The sequence below is a fragment of the Somniosus microcephalus genome, chromosome 21 (assembly GCF_052327205.1).
Source record: "Somniosus microcephalus isolate GS21.2 chromosome 21, FLI_Smic_1.0, whole genome shotgun sequence".
In the NCBI taxonomy this organism is placed as follows: domain Eukaryota; kingdom Metazoa; phylum Chordata; class Chondrichthyes; order Squaliformes; family Somniosidae; genus Somniosus; species Somniosus microcephalus.
In genome coordinates, this window is record NC_141007.1 from 35490995 (window position 1) to 35513148 (window position 22154).

Below are 22154 nucleotides of genomic sequence, written 5' to 3' on the forward strand. Positions count from 1 at the left end.
CACTCTAGATTGTTCCTTGTTCCTCTCCATTGCTAATCTAAATCTTATGATACGATGATCACTCGTACCCAAGTGTTCTCCCACAGACTCTTGGTTGACCTGGCCCAGCTCATTCCCCAGCACCAGATCCAGCAATGCCTCCTTCCTAGTTGGGCCAAGAACATACTGGTCGAGGAAATTCTGCTGAACACATTTCAGAAATTCCTCCCCCTCTTTTCCCTTTACCTTAGCATTATCCCAATCGATAATTTGGGTAATTAAAGTCCCCCAATATCACCACTCTATAGCTCTTGCATATTGCTGCGATTTCCCTGCAGATTTGCTCCTCTACCTCCCTCTCACTATTTGGAGGCTTATAGGCTCCTCAACTCTAACCAAATGGATTCTGTCTTTGTCCCCTCAAGAACATCCTCCCTTTCCAATACTACAATGTCTTCCTTAATCAGCACTGCCACCCCACCTCCCTTTTTTCCTTCCCTATCTTTTCTGAATACCTTGTACCCTTGAATATTAAGTGCCCAGTCCTCACCGTTTTTAAGCCACATTTCCGTTATTGCCACAACATCATATTGCCACGCTGCTAATTGTGCTTGTAGCTCACCAACCTTATTCACCACACTTTGTGCGTTTACGTACATGCATTCTAAACCCATTGTTGAATTTTTCGTAGTCTTTCTTAATCTACTCCTCTCTAATATGGCACTACTACCGCCTCTAGTACTATCTTCTCTAGTACTATCCAACACACTCACTCTTTTATGCACTTTATTCCTCTTTTCTACTCCTATATGCTGGTGCCCATCCCCCTGCCAAGCTAGTTTAAACCCTCCCCAACAACAGCACTAACAAACCTCCCCCGCAAGAATATTGGTCCCGGCTCTGTTGAGGTGTAACCCGTCCGGCTTGTACCAGTCCAACCTTCCCCAGAAACAGTCCCAATGCCTCAGGAATCTAAAGCCCTCCCTCCTACACCATCTCTCCAGCCACTCATTCATCTCTTCTATCCTCCTATTCCTGTACTCACTAGCACGTGGCACCGGGAGTAATCCAGAGATTACTACCTTTGAGGTCCTGCTTTTTAATCTCTCTCCTAGCTCCCTAAACTCTGCCTGCAGGACCTCATCCCTCTTTTTGCTTATGTCGTTGGTACCGATATGGACAACGACCTCTGGCTGCTCACCCTCCACCCTCAGAGTGTCCTGCAGCCGCTCAGTGACATCCTTGACCCTGGCACCAGGGAGGCAACATACCATCCTGGAATCACATCTACGGCCGCAGAAACGCCTGTCTGCTCCCCTAACTATCGAATCCCCTACCACTATTGCTCTTCCACTCTTTTTCCTCCCCCCCTGTGCAGCTGAGCCACCCGTGGTGCCGTGGACTTGACTCTGGCTGCACTCCCCAGAGGAACCATCGCCCCCACCAGTACTCAGAACAGAATACTGGTTGGAGAGCGCGATGCACTCCGGGGACTCCTGCACTTCCTGCCTGGTCCTCCTCTTCTGTCTGGTGGTCACCCATTCCCTCTCTGCCTGCATACTCTTAAGCTGCGGGGTGACCATCTCTAGAAATGTGCGATCCACGTAACTCTCAGCCTCGCGGATGCACCGCAGCGACTCCAGCCGCCACTCAAGCTCCGAAACACGGAGCTCGAGTTGCTGCAGCTGGCGACACTTCCCACACATGTGGTCGTCCAGGCTTCGTGAAGCGTCCAGGACTTCCCACATGGCACAGGATGTGCACTCCACGGGACTGAGCTGCTCTGCCATGCCTCTATTTAATAGACTAAGAACTAACTTAGCAGAAATAAACTTAAAACTTAACAAAAAACACTCACCAGCTACTCACCAATCAGCTCCTTCCCTTGTGCCAACGTCACTTTTTATACTCTGACATCACTCTTTCGGATTCTGCCTCTGTTGAGTTGCTGCCTCTCCCACTCTGGCCTCACCCAGCTCCGCTGCCTCCTCCCAAATAAGTCTAGACTTATTTTATTTATTTAATTAGTCTTTAATCAACGATTATTTGTAGTTATATTAATTAGTTTAACTAGTTGAGCTATAAATTTAATACAGTATGTTATAGTTTCCCGCTCCTAGTTTAAACTACTGTCCTAGGTTAGAGAGAAAAAAACCTTAATACTCACCAAACAATCACCTACCTGCTGTCCTGTGACGTCACTCCTTGGTTTTTTGGACTCCTGGATTTTTTTCCTCTCTGCTCCGGTTCCCGGCTAGGTTCGCTGCTCCTCGGTTGCTCGCAGTGAGTTCAGGCCCCTCTCCGACCGCGCTCTTTATTTACTGGCCTCTGCTCCAGTTCCCGGCTAGGTCCGCTCCTCCTCGGCTGCTCGCTGTGACCAATCTTTGAGCCAAGCATTTAAACCTCGAATCTGTTTATCCCTTTGCCAATTTGCGCGTGGCTCAGGTAACAACCTAGAGATTATTGCCTTTGAGGTTCTGCTTTTTAATTTGGATCCTAGCTCCTCAAACTCCCTCAGCAGAACCTCATTCCTAGTTCTACCTATGTTGTTAGTTCCTATGTGGACCACGACAACTGGATCTCCCACCCCCCACTCCAAGTTCTCCTCCAGCCGTGAGGAGATGTCTTTAACCCTGGCACCGGGCAGGCAACACAACCTTCGGCACTCTCGGTCGTGGCTGCAGAGAACAGTATCTATCCCCCTGGCTATACTATCCTCTACCACAACTACATTCTCTTTCACTCCCCCCACTTGAATGGCTTCCTGCACGAAGGTGCCATGTTCAGCTTTCTCATCCATCCTGCAGGCTTTTCCCTCATCCACACAGGCAGCAAGAACCTCATACCTGTTGGACAAGGGCAAAGGCTGAGGCTCCTCCAGCACTGCACCTGGGGCCCCCTTACCTGCTTGAGCTGCAGTCACACCCTCCTGTCCCTGACCACTAACCAGACCTGTACCACTGCCTAACCTAAGGGGTGCGAATGCCTCCTAGATCAAAGTGTCCAGGTAATTCTCCCCATCCCTGATGCCCTGCAATGTCTGCACCTCAGACTCCAGCTCAAAAACTCTTAGCTGAAGTTCCTCAAGATGCAGGCACTTACTGCAAACGTGGTTGTCCAGGATCACAATGCTCCCCACAAACTCCCACATGCTACAGTTGCGGCACACCACCTGCACTGCCCTCCCTATATGACCTTGTTTTATTTAATTCAATTTGTAATTAGGTAACTTAGTTTACAGTGTAGTTTCTTGACTACTTACTTGATCTAGATTAAGTTATGGGTACTGAAATTAAATATCTACCTGTAACACAAAGCACTACAAGTAGTGTAGGCAAAAAGCAGCAACTCCTTCCCTCTCTTCTCCAAATTCGCACTCTTTCCAAATTCCCAAATAATACATTCTGCTTAAGTACACTCCGTTTTAATCCCGCTCTGTGCAGACCGCACAGATAGATTATTAAAATGTCGTGGACAGGTTGAGAAAATAATTTTTAAAAAGCTAATGGAATGTTGGCCTTTATATCTAGAGGTCTAGAATATAAGGTGACGTAAGAAAACTACTAAGCACTTGGTTGAGTATAAAACAAGGCTTTAATCAACTGTTTCACAACCATGAGCTCTAATTACATCACTAGTTCCTGGTTACAAAAACATCCTGAGCAAGCTGGGCCCATGCCCGAGTATTTATACTTTCCTTGGACGGCGCCACCAGCTGGCCACCCAGTGTTATCTCATGAGTCATTTCTACATGAATGGTAAGATTCATGACACAAGGGAGTAGACATTATGCTACAGCTATACAAAGCCCTGGTTAGACCACACCTGGAGTACCGTGAGCAGTTCTGGGCACCACACCTTAGGAAGGATATATTGGCCTTGGAGGGAGTGCAGTGTAGATTTACCAGGATACCTGGACTCCAAGGGTTAAATTACAAAGAGAGATTACACAAACTAGGGTTGTATTCCCTGGAATTTGAAAGGTAATGGGGTGATTTGATTTATGTTTTCAAGATATTAAGGTGAACTGATAGGGTAGATATTTAGAAACTATTTCCGCTGGTTGGGGATTCTAGGACTAGGGGGCATAGTCTAAAAATTAGAGCCAGGCCTTTCAGGAGTGAAATTAGGAAACACTTCTACACACAAAGGGTGATAGAAGTTTAGAAAACTCCTCCGCAAACAACGATTGATGCTAGATCAATTGTTCATTTTAAATTGGAGATTGATAGATTTTTGTAAACCAAAGATATTCAGGGATATGGGCCAATATATGGAGTTAGGTCACAGATCAGCCATGATCTCAGTGAACAGGCTTGAGGGGCTCAGTGGCCTACATCTGTTCCTATGTAATCGATCTTAGAGAGGTAATTTATCTTTCCATTTATGGTCTTTTTCTCCCTTCTGACAGGACTGGACAGACTAGATGCAGGAAGGATGTTCCCGATGGCGGGGGAGTCCAGAACCAGGGTTCACAGTCTAAGGATAAGGGGTAAGCCATTTAGGACAGAAATGAGGAGGAATTTCTTCACCCAGAGAGTGGTGAACCTGTGGAATTCTCTACCACAGAAGGCACTAGAGGCCAATTCATTAAATATATTCAAGTTGGATATATTTCTTAAGGCTAAAGGGATCAAAGGGATATGGGGAGAAAGCAGGGACCGGGTACTGAATTTGGATGATCAGCCATGATCGCATTGAATGGCGGAGCAGGCTCAAGGGGCCGAATGGCCTACTCCTGCTCCTATCTTCTATGTGTTCTATGTTTCTATGTTTCTTTGAAAGGTTCATTGTCATCTGTTAAACACAGCTATGTGTAAGTTCCTTCCTCCTTATATAAGTAAAGTGTTGAGCTATAGTAAAAATGATGGCATACAGATTGGATTTACTTTGATTTGATATTGTGGGATTTTTATAATAACACTAGTCGATCTCCTGTGGTGTATTAAACAGAGAGTCAAGACTAAGGCCGCGATTTTCTCCTCGGTGTTAGGATGGGGGCGGGTCAGCTGGTTTCCGGGTTCCAGTCCCGCCCCCAGCTGCCTCCGCTCTGCAGACGTGATTTTCCATTGATTGGCCTCCTGCGGGCTTACCAGACAATTAACAGGAAGCGGGTCTGATGATGTCATTTGATGATGCGTCATCTGCCGGTTTCCTTAAAGGAACCATGCACAATTTTATTTTGACAGTTGATTTTTCAGTGTTTGACAGCATTGAGGTGCTGAAAACACTGACACAATCACTGCACAAAGGTGAACTCTTGCACCCAGGCTCTCCAATGACTCCCTCCGTATGCTTATGGAGGAAGTCACAGTACGCAGGGAGGTTCTCTTCCCTTCCAAGGGCGGAAGAGACCTCCCCAGGACACCAACTTACCTTGCAACTCCACCCAACCTTCTCTATCTACTTTATCACTTCCCCATCTCACTAGCCACCCCTCACACTCACCCTCATTCTACTGCAAGCATACCAACTAACAACACACAAGGGTAGGCACTTTGAAAGGTTTAGCTGATGTCCATGTGAAGTTTCTGGTAATGTGTTGTCATACAGTGAAATCTCTTTTTCAAAAAGTGCCCCTTATTGGACAAATCTGAGCGCACTTTGAGAAGTTTCTTACTGAATTCTAGTGATTGTTCAGTCATAACTCCCCCCCACCCCGCCCCACTATAGTGATGTGTGTGCATGGAATGGCTTGGACATTAAAGGGATGCTTCACGGTGCTGGCGTGGGATGGTGTCAACCTGGCGCATCATGTGGCAGCCAGGGTTTACTGCATCAAGTGAAGAAAGTCTGGCCATGGTGATGCCATCGCTGGCCTCCTGGCCAGCAATTTTGTCAGGGACTGATGTCCTGTGTCCAGTGCAGCATCAGGTGATGGCGGAGAAGGTTAGTGATGAGGTTGGTGATGTTGGTGTTGGGGATGATCGTGGAAGGATTCGGAGGACCAAGGTCTGATTGTTTCATTGGCTCCGATGTTGCTGGAATAGATGGCAGCTGCAGGTGAGATGACAGAAGTGATCTGTCACTGGTGAGACAGGTTCTCCCAATGAGGTGGCACTGGACATACAGTTGGATTTAAAAACTTGTAAGCTAAAGAAATCTGTATATGTACTAAAAATGCAGTAACCAACATTTTCTTTGCTCTGAAACTCACCATGAGCAACATGGCATCCTTGACACCACTTCTGCAGCTGTCATCTTTTCACAAACATCAGAGCAGACTCACAACACGCCACACTTACCTGGCGTGTTGTCCGGACGTCGTGAAGCCCGACCCAGAAGCTGGAAAATCTAAAAAGACCCTGAAAACTGATCACAAGTACCTGTTAATAGGCAGTTAATTGCCTTTAATCCGTTTTCCGCCGCTAGGTGTCGGGTCCATTCGCAAATCGGGGACCCGACACTTGTGAAGGTTGTGTGGAGGCAGGATGACGGTGGGTGCGGAACCCGCCGTCAATCAAAACGACTTTAACCTCTGACCTGCCTCCAAACCCGCCCTCTGAGCGCTGGCAAAATCGTGGTCTATGTGTCAGATGAAGCAAGGTTATAGGGTAGAGGACAATCGGCCATTCAGACATTTCAGATGAGACGTTAAACCGAGACTCCTTCTGACCTCTCACTTGGACGTAAAGGATCCCATGGCATTATTTCGAAGAAAAGCAGGGGAGTTCTTCCAGGTGTCCTGGCCAATATCTATTCCCCAACTAACATTACTGAGAAAACAGATTATCCAGTCATTATCTCATTGCTATTTGTGGGACCTTGCTGTATCCAAATTGGATGCCACATTTCCTACATTACAACAGCGACTACACTTCAAAAGTACTTCATTGGCTGTAAAGCGCATTGGGACATCCTGAGGTAGTGAAAGGCACTATATAAATGCAATATCACTCTTTCTTAATATGTTCATGGCTCTTTTCAATATTAAGGTCTCAGTCAGGCTGAAAATTGGAAGGTAAGTGATATTCTCAGAGTTATGCTGTGTTAGCCAGTGGCTCGAGGTAATCGCGGTACTTTGTGGCATTTTTTGCTGTCAGTAGTGTTATTATGTTCATAAATAAATAGACGTTTTCATTATGAACAGCTAGCTTGAGCTAGTCACTTTATTCAGCCATGTGGACTAGTATACAGCATCCATCTTGACTACTGCCTTGTGGGTAGCCTAGTGCCTCATGGGTAGCCCCACTCTTATATACATACAGCTCCACCTAGTGTACCATTCTAGAATGACATGTTACTGATCATTACATCCCCCTTTGAGGTTAAACAAAATCAATATCAATCAATATCAATCAACTTTCAAGAAACACGATAAAGATGATATCAGTAACACTTTTGTTAGTGCTCTATAAACATAAACATTTTCACAACAGTCAACACATTTTCAAAGCTTTACTTTATACTCAAACATTAAGTCTATCAGGCTTTTTTACTTCACGTGTAGATCTTCTCAGCACAGGTAAGTCTGATGTGTTTTCATGAGAGCCTGTATGTGTGTTTGTGTTAGATTGTTCTGGTGGTGAGTGACAAGATTCAGTTGCGGCATTGTCATCGATTTGCTCTTGGATGGTTTCTTGTGTTTTCAGGAGGGAGTGGCGGTTCCTCCTGAGAATCTGTCCTTCCTCAGTTCTAACAGTGTATGACCTTGGTCCTACTTCTTCAAGAACTGTAGCTTTCCTGTTCCATGCATCTGGATCCTCAATCCTGACAACATCATCCCTTGTCAATGGTTTCAGAGTTTTGGATGACTTGTCATAGTATGATTTCTGTTTCAGCTTTAACAGTTGAAGTCGCTGTCTCAGTTCCTTACTCTGCTTTTCTTTTGCATAGCAGAGTAGCGTGGTACGCAACTTGCGACCCATTAGGAGTTCAGCAGGTGAAGAACCAGAGTCTAAAGGTGAGGCTCGGTAGCTCAGCAGGGCGAGATAAGGATCAGACTTGCTTTCTGTTGCTTTCTTCAGTAGCTGTTTGAGAACTTGAACACATTTCTCTGCCTTACCATTCGACTGAGCATACAAAGGACTGGATGTGATGTGCTGAAAGTCATACTGTGCTGCAAACCGTTGCCACTCCTTACAGTTGAAGCACGGACCATTGTCGCTAACGACAACCCTGGGAATTCCATGTCTGGCGAAGATGGATTAACATGCATTATGACACTGCTTGCTGATGTGCTTGAGGGCAGCGCCATTTCAGGATAGTTAGAATAGTAATCAATCACTATTAGATAGTCTTTACCATTCAAATGAAAGTGGTCCATACCAACCTTTTGCCATGGTGCTGTTGCTAAGTCAGCTACTATCATTGGTTCCTTTGCTTGTTTGTTTTGGTGTTTCTGACATGTCTCACATTTGCCTATCATGTTCTCAATGTCCTTACTTATGCCAGGCCAATAAACAGTGTCTCTTGCTCTCCTTTTGCATTTTTCAAATCCGAGGTATCCCTCATGAATCCTTTTCAGCATGTCTTGACGTAGAGCCTGTGGAATGACTATTCTGTTCTGCTTTAGTAATTGTCCACTTGCGACACTCAACTCTGACCTGATGTGATAGTACTTTGGACAGGAACCTTTTGGCCAACCATGATGAATGTTCTCTATTACTGTTTGTAACACTGTATCTTTTACTGTTTCCTCTGCTATTTGCTTTGAATTTGTGTCTGACACGGGCAGCGCAGCAGTGACCATACTCACATGAACATCCACGTCTTCCTCAGTAGAGCTCACATGACTCATTGTGGGTGCTCGGGATAGTGCATCTGCTAACACTATGTGTTTGCCTGGTGCGTAGATCAGTTCAAAGTCATATCTTTGCAGCTTCATCATGAGTCGTTGAATCCTTGGAGACATCTCATTCAGGTTCTTTTTTATGATGGCAACCAGTGGGCAGTGGTCTGTCTCAACTGTGAAGGGAGGAAGTCCATATATGTAGCCATGGAACTTTTCTAGTCCAACTACCAAGCCTGGACATTCCTTTTCAATCTGGGCGTATTGACACTCAGAGTCAGTCATAGACCTGGAGGCATAGGCAACAGGCTTCCAAGCTTCACGCTCTGCTTGTAGCAAGACCGCGCCTAGGCCATCTTTTGATGCATCTGTTGACACTTTGATTCTCTTTGTTGGGTCAAAGAAGGTGAGTACAGGTATGGTTGTCAGCACTGTTTTGAGGTTCATCCACTCTTGTTCATGTCTTTCTGTCCATGCGAACTCATTTGTTTTATGTAGCAGGTCTCGCAGACAGGCTGTCTTGGCTGACAAGTTAGGGATGAACGTTCCAATGAAGTTTATCATCCCCATGATGCATAGCACTCATTTTTTGTCAGTGGGTCGGGGCATTTTGAGTATGGCGTTTACTTTTTCCATATCTGGCTCTATTCCTTTACCAGATAGATTATCTCCTAGGAAAGTGACTTCCTGGATGCCAAACTGACACTTGGCTTTGTTGAGCTTCAGTCCATTCCGGCGTATGCTCTGTAGCACTTTAGTCAGTCTCTCATTGTGTTCTTTCAGTGCGGAGCCCCAGATGATGATGTCATCAACATAGACCCGAACTCCTTCCAGAACTTCAATTATGTGTTCCATCGCTCGATGAAAGATTTCAGATGCAGATATTACCCCGAAAGGCATTCTGAGGAAACAATACCTGCCAAATGGTGTGTTGAAGGTACAGTATTTGGTGCTCTCTTCATCCAGTTTTAGTTGCCAAAATCCTTGTGAGGCATCGAGCTTTGTGAAGTACCTGGCACCTGACATTTCACTGGTGATTTCTTCTCGCTTGGGATCTGGTAGTGTTCACGTTTTATGTTTGCATTTAAGTCCTTTGGATCCATGCATACTCTTAGATCATTGTTCTTTTTCTTTACACATACCATGGAGTTAACCCAGTCTGTTGGCTCTTCGACTTTCCTGATGACCCCTAGTGTGGTCATTCTGTCCAGTTCTTTCTTGAGCCGGTCACGCAGGGGTGCTGGGACTCTCCATGGAGCATGTACCACTGGCTGAGCATCCTCCTTTAGCTGGATCTTGTAAGTGAATGGTGGAACTCCAAATCCTTTGAACACATCCTGGAAATTACTCACTACTGAATCCACTGAGTCATCTGGTCTGCTTATGGCACAGTTTATACGGTAGACTCTCTTGACCAGCTCTAAGTCCTCGCAAGCTTTGTCACCTAGTAGTGAATCAAGTCCTTCAGCCACAACAGAAAACATGAGATGATGCACTTTGTTTTTGACTGTCACTTTAAGTCTGCATACACCTAAGCTATCTATTTTCTGTCCATTATAGTTTTTTAGTAGTACTGACTTTTTCTGTATTTTGGGCTTTCTTTCATATTTTTAATGTTACTCATACTTATTAAGTTTGCTTTTGCCCAGTGTCTAGTTTCAATGTAACTAATGCTCCATTTACCTGCAGTGTCATCATCCATTTGTCCTGTTTTACTGCATTAATTTTATGTTCAGCATTGTCCATTCCTGAGGGCTGCACATTTTCTGTATCCTTTTTGATATTGTCACATGACACCATTCCTACAAAAAATGTCTCACTTAAATCAGTGTCCTCAATCACATTGATTTGTTGCCCTTTCTTCGTTTTTACTTTTGAAAAGCATAGTTTGGCAAAGTGATTCTTGCCATTACATTTTGTGCACATTTTTCCAAATGCTGGGCATTATCTTGACTGGTGTTTATAACCACAGCGTTTACAATTAAAAATTCCTTCCTCCGATTGCTTTTCATTTCTGTTCTGCCCACATTTCTTCCACTTGTAGGACACAGCACCGACAGCAGCACAGTCACTCATTACAGTCGCATCATTATTAATTTCACTGAAAGTCTTCGCGTGCTTTTGAGCTAGCTCACTGGCATGGCATATTTTCACAGCATTCTCCAGTGTTAGTTCGGTTTCTCTCAACAGACGTTCCCTGACCTTTTTATCATGAATACCAAACACAATCTGGTCACGAATCATGGATGATTTCAGTTCAGAGAAATTACCTGTCTGTGCTTTCAGTTTCAGATCGGTCATAAAGCTATCAAAAGTCTCATTTTGCTGCTGTGTCTGTGAATGGAACACGTACCTCTCATAGGTCTCGTTCTTTTTGGGAGAACAATGTGTATCAAATTTCTTTAGCACATCGTCCATTTTTTCTCTGTCCTCCTCTTGATCAAATACACATGTATTAAATACCTCTATCGCCGGTGGGCCTGCAACCGTGAGCAGCAACGCTATTTTCCTTGTGTCTGGCTTCGTACCGAACCCGATGGCAGCAATGTAGAGTTCGAATTGTTGTTTGAAAGTCCGCCAATTGCAGTCAACATTCCCCGTGAGTTTCAAACCCTCCGGTGGCTTTAAATTCTCCATGTCGTGTTTCACAATATTCAGCAGATTTTACCAATCCTGGTACCATGTTATGTTCATAAATAAATAGACGTTTTCATTATGAACAGCTAGCTTGAGCTAGTCACTTTATTCAGCCATGTGGACTAGTATACAGCATCCATCTTGACTACTGCCTTGTGGGTAGCCTAGTGCCTCGTGGGTAGCCCCACTCTTATATACATACAGCTCCACCTAGTGTACCATTCTAGAATGACATGTTACTGATCATTACAAGTAGTACTGGATCTTAATTATTTACTATGTTGAGGAGTAAGACATCGGTTTTAAAAATTAATTGACATGTCTGTATCTAACTGTGAACAAAATATAACTGACAAAGCATCTGTGAATAAGAAATTCTCATATTTTACTAAAATATTAAAGGAAGTAATGGACAGCCAGGATGTAATACACCCCAAATATCCCGAGACACAGTCTGATGTGCGCCACAAGGCAGTAACATGAGGGACTGAGATGACAACCTAAACTACTAAGGGATCATTTTCTGTGTAGGCGCTGGTGGTAGGGAGCCTAGACCACCATTGGTGCATTTTGGAGATCTGTGGGCAGTGTGCCTGCAATTGCCCAACATGTACTGGTAATGGACAAAGCTCCCACTGTTGGGTACGTACTTGGAAAACTAATCGTCCCTCCCTAAATGCTTTACTTTGATGTGCTGTCAGCTTACAATCCCTGCTGTGCACTATTTTTATTACACCCATTGATGCATTTGCATGAGTTTTTGTCTGAGCTATTTTAATGCAAATATAATACCACTGGCATCAACTTATGCCAATGCAATAATGAGTGTGCTAAAAATCGTGGAGTTGTTGCTGCCTAGGAACATACTCTAGAGTGTGCTTTTAACATTTTGGGATTTTCTTTTTGGCGTGTCATTGCAGTTATGAACGTATTTTTTGTGTGCCATGTGATTAGGCCAGAAATTATATTGGCACATCCTTATCAGGAAATATAAATGGATGACCACATATTCCATATATTATAATGAATGAAAGAGAAACCAGGATCAACACCACACCTAATAGACATATGTGTCTAATGAAGACTGAGTTCCGTGGGTTTTCTCTCGCCCGCTCTTTCTCTAAGTTTTATAAACCACTAATCTCATTGAGGAGTTCAGATAATGTAATAAACTACTAGCCCAAAACTGGCTGCCACGTTTCCTCCAGTACAAGTGACTACACTTCAAAAAGTACTTCATATTGGGCGGGGTGCAAAACCGGCATTCCACCCGATCCTGTGGGTTTCCTGTCCAGTGAGATCGGTTAAAATTACGTTCTGAGGATCAGCTTTGTGGCTGTTCTCTGTACTGTCTCTAGTGGTTGAGTGTCTTCCTTGTGCTCAGTACTGAATGCAGTACTCAAGGTGTGGTCTGACTCGTGCACTGTACAGTTTTGTAACAACTCTGACTTAGTGTTCTGTTAGCTTTGTTGACTGCTGTGCTGCTTTAGTTGGATATGCTTAGTGTCCAGTCTACTAAGACGCCTAGGTCTCTCTATCCACTTCATCCTTAGCTATTTCAGCTTACGCTGCCTTTTTTCTAAACTGTGAACAGTACTTTACACTTGTGTGCAACATTCCCTTTAAGCTGTGTGCAGCACTCTGCAGGTCCTGCACAGCCAGTGAGCGGGCCTTTAAATAGAAAAAGCGTGCATGTGCGGAATTTTGAATGGCCCATGCGGCCCGTTAAAGGGGCTGCGCGAGCCAAAAAAAAATTAGAGGGAACATTGCTTGTGAGCATTAGATTTTGTCTGCTATTTCTCTGCCCATTGTACTAATTTTGTCCAAATGTAATTTCTGTGTTGCCTCCTCTGATTCCACTGCCCCTCCTAGTTTGGTAGCGGCAAATTTGATTACTATTGAATTTCTGAGTCCAGGTCATTTATGTAAATGAGAAGCAGTCGTGGTTCCAACACCGAGCCCTGGCACATCATTCGGTGGGGAGGGTAGTGTTGTGGTTATGCAACTGGACTAGTAAACCAAAGGCCTAGACTAATAATTCAGAGAATGTGTTTAAATCCCACCATAGCAGTTTGAGAATTTGAAATCAGTTTAAAAAGAAATAAAAAAGCTGGTATCAGTAAAAGTGACCATGAGGCTCTCGGGATTGTCGTAAAAACTCAACTGGTTCACTTATGTCCTTTTGGGAAGGAAACATGCCGTCCGTACCCGGTCTGGTCTATATGTGTCTCCAGTCTCACACCAACGTGGTTGACATTTAACTGCCCTCTGAATAGGGTTGCCAACTCTGGTTAGACATATTCCTGGAGGATTCATCACACAACCACCTTCTCCCCACCATTGATCCCCGACGCATCCAGCCTTCCCGTGCCAATTGGAAAGCAAACAGGCCCTTAATTACCCGATTGAATGATGCCTCACTGTCCGTCAAAACATCCTGTTTATCCCGTCTCCACTATTTGAAAATAAAATGGTGGGGTGGGGGAAATCACACTTTTTGATGTACCTAGGATTTTTATTGTGGGTTGCTCACAGCAGTGTCCTGGAGATTAATCTTTATTTCCTGGAGACTCCAGGACAATTCTGATGTGGTCCAGAATGCCAGTTAGTTCTATCATAAAAATCAGGGATGGATAATAAATGCCAGCCTTGCCAGCGACACCTACATTCCAATGAATATTACAAAATGTTCGCCCTCACTTCCTCTAACGAGTGCTCATTGCTTTCGACCATTCAAACAGGTTGTTTGAAAATCCATTTTCCCCCTTGTTGTGTCTGTGTATAATAAGACACAGACTGCAGGAGAACGGTACAACAGGTGTTTACTCAACGTGGCTCACACTGGAACTGATCTGTACAGATTACTACTCAGTGCTATATACAGGTGTGGTCACTGCTGGTACTGCAGTATACATGAGCTGTAAAAGATAGTTCCCCCCTTAAAAGGTATATACATTACAATTCCTCCCCTTTTAGATTAACAGTACCATAACACTCATTTAACAATTAAATATCAAACTAATTACAATTAACACTTTTAACATGCAACATTAGCTGAAAATAGTCTATTTATATATTCAGTCTTTGGGGAGGCTTCCTGATCCTTTCTGGATAGCGCCTTTCCCGAGTGTCTTGCTCTTGGTGCGGAGGCGATTCTGGCCCCCTGTCGTCGGTTGGTTCATCAGCTTCCGATGCTACTGTTTCTGGGGTAGACTTTTTGCCCCGTGTACGTCTTCAAAATAATTTTTGTGTCTCTCAAGGGTATGTGTGAGAATAGCCGCTCGTAGTCCCGTCGGTTTATGACTGTTAGGGCTGATCCTGTGTCCAATTCCATCTTTACCTGGACTCCTGCTATCTTGAGAGTGACCCAAATGGTTTGGTGATCCTCCGTTGTGATCACATTATGTAGTTTCAGACAACTCAGTTCCCTGCTTTCGGAGTCGTTATCACTCTTTTGTTCGTCTGAACTATTCTCCGTCATCTTATGTACCTTCTTGTACTTTTCTTTGGTAGGTTTCTTATTGCTGGTTTTTTTTCCCGACCTGCAGACTCGTGCTATGTGTCCTACTTTTCCACACTGTCTGCACACTTTGTCTTTGAACCAGCAATCCTTCTGGTCGTGTGTTGTTCTGCCGCAGCGATAGCACTTTTCTGTTCTATGTGACATTTCGTTTGTGCCATATTCTTGCGGTCTCTGTTGTATCTCTGCAGCGCCCCGTGCTGCTGCTTCATATGATACCGCAATGCTGAAAGCCTTTTCCAGCGTAAGGTCCTTTTCAGATAAAAGCCGTTTCTGGGTTCCTTCACTTTGAAGCCCACACACAAACTTGTCCCTTAAGGTATCTGCCAGTCCCGCTCCAAACTGGCAGTGTTTCGATAGTTTGCGCAGTTCTGTTAAATAATCAGCATTGCTTTCATCCTTATGCTGGTTCCGTTTGTGAAACTTGAATCTTTCTGCTATCAGCAGCGGTGTGGGGTTTAAATGTTCCTGTAGTATCGTTACTATGTCTTCAAAACTCTTTTCCATTGGCTTCGTTGGGGTTACTGGATTTCGTAATAAACCATACGTCTTTGCACCCATTAAATTTAACAATACCGACGCTTTCTTGTCATCTGACACCTCATTTGCCTTGCAGTACACCTCTATTCGTTCGACTTATGTAGTCCAGTCTTCGACTTCATTGTCAAATGTGGTGATACTGCCACTCTTCGGCATTTTGGGTGTGGTTTAAAATGGCGTCTCCCGCGCTTCCCTTCCTCCCCCGCTGCTGCCAACGCCGCTCCCGGCGGTTCTCGTGGCAATGGCGGCGCCCTGTAGGTTTCGCGCGCTTCTCCTGCGCTGCTGCCAACACCGCTCTCGGCGGTCCTCGTGGCAATGGCGGCGCCTCGCGGGTTTCTGCGCGTCTCTCTCTCCCTCTCTTCGACGCTGCTCGGCCCCTGAACACCGGCTGCGCCCTGTGCGCTCTGCCCTCTCTCTCTCTCTCTCTCTCTCTCCCCCGTCGACGCTGCTCCGCCCTTTGCTGTGCCGCTCAGTCGGGCTCTAACCCGCCGCTGTCCGGGAAGGGTCTGCGCACTACCTGTTGCCAGCCCGTTCGCTGGACCACCTCGACTGGAAAGCCAAGCCTGGCTCTCGACAGCCTCCCCCGCAATTCTCGAGTTTCTGCTGGCTGACTGGGCGGTTGCCTGTGGTCGACGCCCGAGTCTCTGGCCTTGACCTCCAATCCACTGATCTCCAGGAACGATTCCCTGGGAGGTGATGCAGAGTTGCAGGTAGGTTCGAACTTGCCTTGTCGCCAATGTTGTGTCCGTGTATAATAAGACACAGACTGCAGGAGAACGGTACAACAGGTGTTTACTCAAAGTGGCTCACAGTGGAACTGATCTGTACAGATTACTACTCAGTGCTATCTACAGGTGTGGTCACTGCCGGTACTGCAGTATACATGTGCTGTAAAAGATAGTTCCCCCCTTAAAGGTATATACATTACACCCCTCATTCCCCACAGCAGTGTAGTCAGCTTTGAGTTGGAGCAGTATTTTCCCTCCTGTATTTGTTGACCTGGTGCTTGCTGTTGCCGGCAGGGTGGCGCTGTTTGGAAACGCGCTGCGAGGCCCCGCGCTTTCTGTCCCTCTCTGAGCGCAGTAGGGGCCGGCGAGGTGAGAGTTCACGGTGACGCCAGCCGTTGCCAGCGCAGCGCAGGGTGTCGGAGCGCAGCGGCCGCTATCAGCCCGAGCTTCAGCTTCAGCCTCCGCCCCGACATGGCTTTCAGCGACAGCCGCCCCGAAGCGGCCGAGATGGAACAGGACGAAAGGGCGGGCGGCGAGCCCGACGTGATCGCCAAAACCAACTCGCTGCAAGCCTTCAGCGAGAGCGAGGAGGCCCGGAGCCTGCTGCTGGGCCTGAGAGCCGCCAGCGGCGACAGCATAGCCAGCGAGATCCTCATACAGAAATTCATGGGTAGGAGAGGAGAGGCGATTTTCGGCGGGCCGCGCGGCTCTCCTCGCCCCGGGCCTCAGCTCCAGTCTGGCTCACACATGGTCAGCGCCTCCTGTCATCTTCCTCCCGCCTCTGCCGCCCAATCAATCCAGCTGCAAGTGAAAGATCCGCTCCCGGCCTTCCCAGCCCCTCCCCTCCCTCCCCTCCCCTCCCCTCCCTCCCTCGTGCCCCCCCCTCCCCTCCCCTCCCCTCCCTCCCTCGTGCCCCCCCCTCCCCTCCCCTCCCTCCCTCCCCCCCCCTCCCTCGTGCCCCTCCCCTCCCTCGTGCCCCTGCTCCCCCCCTCTCCCGCGCACCTCCCCCCTCCCCCGCGCGCACCCTCCCCCGCGCATCCCCCTCCCTCCCCCGCGCGCCCCCCTCCCTCCCCCCTCTCCCGCGCGCCCCCCTCCTCCCCCGCGCGCCCCCCTCCCTCCCCCCTCCCCGCGCGCCCCCCTCCTCCCCGCGCGCCCCCCTCCCTCCCTCCTCCCCCGCGCGCCCCCCTCCCTCCCCCGCGCCCCCCTCCCTCCCCCCTCCCCCGCGCCCCCTCCCTCCCCCCTCCCCCGCGCGCCCCCCTCCCCCGCGCGCCCTCCCCCTCCCCCGCGCGCCCCCTCCCTCCTCCCTCCCTCCCCCCTCCCCCGCGCGCCCCCTCCCTCCCCCCTCCCCCGCGCGCCCCCTCCCTCCCCCGCGCGCCCCCCCCGCGCGCCCCCCTCCCTCCCCCTTCTCCCGCGCGCCCCCCTCCCTCCCCCTTCTCCCGCGCGCCCCCCTCCCTCCCCCCTCTCCCGCGCGCCCCCCTCCCTCCCCCCTCTCCCGCGCGCCCCCCTCCCTCCCCCCTCTCCCGCGCGCCCCCCTCCCTCCCCCTCTCCCGCGCGCCCCCCCTCCCTCCCCCCTCTCCCGCGCGCCTCCCCCCTCTCCCGCGCGCCTCCCCCCTCTCCCGCGCGCACCCCTCCCTCCCCCCTCTCCCGCGCGCCCCCCTCCCTCCCCCCTCTCCCGCGCGCCCCCCTCCTCCCCCCTCTCCCGCGCGCCCCCCTCCCTCCCCCCTCTCCCGCGCGCCCCCCTCCCTCCCCCCTCCCGCGCGCCCCCCTCCTCCCCCCTCCCGCGCGCCCCCCTCCCTCCCCCTCTCCCGCGCGCCCCCCTCCCTCCCCCCTCTCCCGCGCGCCCCCCTCCCTCCCCCCTCTCCCGCGCGCCCCCCTCCCTCCCCCCTCTCCCGCGCGCCCCCTCCCTCCCCCTCTCCGCGCGCCCCCTCCCTCCCCCCTCTCCCGCGCGCCCTCCCCCCTCCCCCCTCTCCCGCGCGCCCTCCCCCCTCTCCCGCGCGCCCCCCTCCCTCCCCCCCTCCCGCGCGCCCCCCTCCCGCGCGCCTCCCCCCTCTCCCGCGCCTCCCCCCTCTCCCGCGCGCCCCCCTCCCTCCCCCTCTCCCGCGCGCCCCCCTCCCTCCCCCCTCTCCCGCGCGCCCCCCTCCCCCCCCCTCCCGCGCCTCCCCCCCTCTCCCGCGCGCCCCCTCCCCCCTCTCCCGCGCGCCCCCCTCCCTCCCCCCTCTCCCGCGCGCCCCCCTCCCTCCCCCCTCTCCCGCGCGCCCCCCTCCCTCCCCCCTCTCCCGCGCGCCCCCCTCCCTCCCCCTCTCCCGCGCGCCCCCCTCCCTCCCCCCTCTCCCGCGCGCCCCCCTCCCTCCCCCCTCTCCCGCGCGCCCCCCTCCCTCCCCCCTCTCCCGCGCGCCCCCCTCCCTCCCCCCTCTCCCGCGCGCCCCCCTCCCTCCCCCCTCTCCCGCGCGCCCCCCTCCCTCCCCCCTCTCCCGCGCGCCCCCCCTCCCTCCCCCCTCTCCCGCGCGCCCCCCTCCCTCCCCCCTCTCCCGCGCGCCCCCCTCCCTCCCCCCTCTCCCGCGCGCCCCCCTCCCTCCCCCCTCTCCCGCGCGCCCTCCCCCCTCTCCCGCGCGCCCCCTCCCTCCCCCTCTCCGCGCGCCCCCCTCCCTCCCCCCTCTCCCGCGCGCCCCCTCCCTCCCCCTCTCCCGCGCGCCCCCTCCCTCCCCCCTCTCCCGCGCGCCCCCTCCTCCCCCCTCTCCCGCGCGCCCCCCTCCCTCCCCCGTCTCCCGCGCGCCCCCCTCCTCCCCCGTCTCCCGCGCGCCCCCCTCCCTCCCCCTCTACCGCGCGCCCCCCTCCCTCCCCCCTCTCCCGCGCGCCCCCCTCCCTCCCCCCTCTCCCGCGCGCACCCCTCCCTCCCCCCTCTCCCGCGCGCACCCCTCCCTCCCCCCTCTCCCGCGCGCACCCCTCCCTCCCCCTCTCCCGCGCGCACCCCTCCCTCCCCCCTCTCCCGCGCGCCCCCCTCCCTCCCCCCTCTCCCGCGCGCCCCCCTCCCTCCCCCCTCTCCCGCGCGCCCCCCCTCCCTCCCCCCTCTCCCGCGCGCCCCCCTCCCTCCCCCCTCTCCCGCGCGCCCCCCTCCCTCCCCCCTCTCCCGCGCGCCCCCCTCCCTCCCCCTCTCCCGCGCGCCCCCCTCCCTCCCCCCTCTCCCGCGCGCCCCCCTCCCTCCCCCCTCTCCCGCGCGCCCCCCTCCCTCCCCCCTCTCCCGCGCGCCCCCCTCCTCCCCCCTCTCCCGCGCGCCCCCCTCCCTCCCCCCTCTCCCGCGCGCCCCCCTCCCTCCCCCCTCTCCCGCGCGCCCCCCTCCCTCCCCCCTCTCCCGCGCGCCCCCCTCCCTCCCCCCTCTCCCGCGCGCCCCCTCCCTCCCCCTCTCCCGCGCGCCCCCCTCCCTCCCCCTCTCCGCGCGCACCCCCTCCCTCCCCCCTCTCCCGCGCGCCCCGCTCCCTCCCCCCTCTCCCGCGCGCCCCCCTCCCTCCCCCCTCTCCCGCGCGCCCCCCTCCCTCCCCCCTCTCCCGCGCGCCCCTCCCCCCCTCTCCCCTCTCCCGCGCTCCCTCCCCCCTCTCCCGCGCGCCACCCCTCTCCCGCGCGCCCCCCTCCCTCCCCCCTCTCCCGCGCGCCCCCCTCCCTCCCCCCTCTCCCGCGCGCCCCCCCTCCCCCCCCCTCTCCCGCGCGCTCCCCCCTCTCCCGCGCGCCCCCCTCCCCCCCTCTCCCGCGCGCCCCCCTCCCTCCCCCCTCTCCCGCGCGCCCCCCTCCCTCCCCCCTCTCCCGCGCGCCCCCCTCCCTCCCCCCTCTCCCGCGCGCCCCCCTCCCTCCCCCCTCTCCCGCGCGCCCCCCTCCCTCCCCCCTCTCCCGCGCGCCCCCCTCCCTCCCCCCTCTCCCGCGCGCCCCCCTCCCTCCCCCCTCTCCGCGCGCCCCCCTCCCTCCCCCCTCTCCCGCGCGCCCCCCTCCCTCCCCCCTCTCCCGCGCGCCCCCCTCCCTCCCCCTCTCCCGCGCGCCCCCTCCCTCCCCCTCTCCCGCGCGCCCCCCTCCCTCCCCCTCTCCCGCGCGCCCCCCTCCCTCCCCCTCTCCCGCGCGCCCCCCTCCCTCCCCCCTCTCCCGCGCGCCCCCTCCCTCCCCCCTCTCCCGCGCGCCCCCCTCCCTCCCCCCTCTCCCGCGCGCCCCCCTCCCTCCCCCCTCTCCCGCGCGCCCCCCTCCCTCCCCCTCTCCCGCGCGCCCCCCTCCCTCCCCCTCTCCCGCGCGCCCCCTCCCTCCCCCCTCTCCGCGCGCCCCCTCCCTCCCCCCTCTCCGCGCGCCCCCCTCCCTCCCCCCTCTCCCGCGCGCCCCCCTCCCTCCCCCCTCTCCCGCGCGCACCCCCTCCCTCCCCCCTCTCCCGCGCGCCCCCCTCCCTCCCCCCTCTCCCGCGCGCCCCCCTCCCTCCCCCCTCTCCCGCGCGCCCCCCTCCCTCCCCCTCTCCCGCGCGCCCCCCTCCCTCCCCCCTCTCCCGCGCGCCCCCCTCCCTCCCCCCTCTCCCGCGCGCCCCCCTCCCTCCCCCCTCTCCCGCGCGCCCCCCTCCCTCCCCCCTCTCCCGCGCGCCCCCCTCCCTCCCCCCTCTCCCGCGCGCCCCCCTCCCTCCCCCCTCTCCCGCGCGCCCCCCTCCCTCCCCCCCTCTCCCGCGCGCCCCCCTCCCTCCCCCCTCTCCCGCGCGCCCCCTCCCTCCCCCCTCTCCCGCGCGCCCCCCTCCCTCCCCCCTCTCCCGCGCGCCCCCTCCCTCCCCCCTCTCCCGCGCGCACCCCCTCCCTCCCCCCTCTCCCGCGCGCCCCCCTCCCTCCCCCCTCTCCCGCGCGCCCCCCTCCCTCCCCCTCTCCGCGCGCCCCCTCCCTCCCCCCTCTCCCGCGCGCCCCCCTCCCTCCCCCCTCTCCCGCGCGCCCCCCTCCCTCCCCCCTCTCCCGCGCGCCCCCCTCCCTCCCCCCTCTCCCGCGCGCCCCCTCCCTCCCCCTCTCCCGCGCGCCCCCTCCCTCCCCCTCTCCCGCGCGCCCCCCTCCCTCCCCCCTCTCCCGCGCGCCCCCTCCCTCCCCCCTCTCCCGCGCGCCCCCTCCCTCCCCCCTCTCCCGCGCGCCCCCCCTCCCTCCCCCCTCTCCCCGCGCGCCCCCCTCCCTCCCCCCTCTCCCGCGCGCCCCCCTCCCTCCCCCCTCTCCCGCGCGCCCCCCCTCCCTCCCCCCTCTCCCGCGCGCCTCCCCCTCCCTCCCCCCTCTCCCGCGCGCCCCCCCCCTCCCCCTCTCCCGCGCGCCCCCTCCCTCCCCCCTCTCCCGCGCGCCTCCCCCTCTCCCGCGCGCCCCCCTCCCTCCCCCTCTCCCGCGCGCCCCCTCCCTCCTCCCTCCCCCCTCTCCCGCGCGCCCCCCTCCCTCCCCCCTCTCCCGCGCGCCCCCCTCCCTCCCCCCTCTCCCGCGCGCCCTCCTCCCCCTCTCCCGCGCGCCCCTCCCCCCCTCTCCCGCGCGCCCCCCTCCCTCCCCCCTCTCCCGCGCGCCCCCCTCCCTCCCCCCTCTCCCGCGCGCCCCCCTCCCTCCCCCCTCTCCCGCGCGCCCCCCTCCCTCCCCCCTCTCCCGCGCGCCCCCCTCCCTCCCCCCTCTCCCGCGCGCCCCCCTCCCTCCCCCTCTCCCGCGCGCTCCCCCCTCCCCTCCCCCCCTCTCCCGCGCGCCCCCTCCCTCCCCCCTCTCCCGCGCGCCCCCCTCCCTCCCCCCTCTCCCGCGCGCCCCCCCTCCCTCCCCCCTCTCCCGCGCGCCCCCCTCCCTCCCCCCCTCTCCCGCGCGCCCCCCTCCCTCCCCCCTCTCCCGCGCGCCCCCCTCCCTCCCCCTCTCCGCGCGCCCCCCTCCCTCCCCCCTCTCCCGCGCGCCCCCCTCCCTCCCCCTCTCCGCGCGCCCCCTCCCTCCCCCCTCTCCCGCGCGCCCCCCTCCCTCCCCCTCTCCCGCGCGCCCCCCCTCCCTCCCCCCTCTCCCGCGCGCCCCCCTCCCTC

At 55.0% G+C, this 22154-nt stretch overlaps 1 protein-coding gene across 1 annotated transcript in view; it reads left to right on the forward strand.

The window, feature by feature from the left end:
* Positions 1-16487: 16487 nt before the first annotated feature.
* Positions 16488-22154, forward strand: part of tbcd (tubulin folding cofactor D) — a 354778-nt gene continuing 349111 nt past the window's right edge. The window contains exon 1 of the mRNA XM_085963427.1: positions 16488-16805. Coding sequence (XP_085819553.1) covers positions 16607-16805 — 199 coding nt within the window. The 5' untranslated portion in view covers positions 16488-16606. The remainder of the gene's footprint in view (positions 16806-22154) is intronic.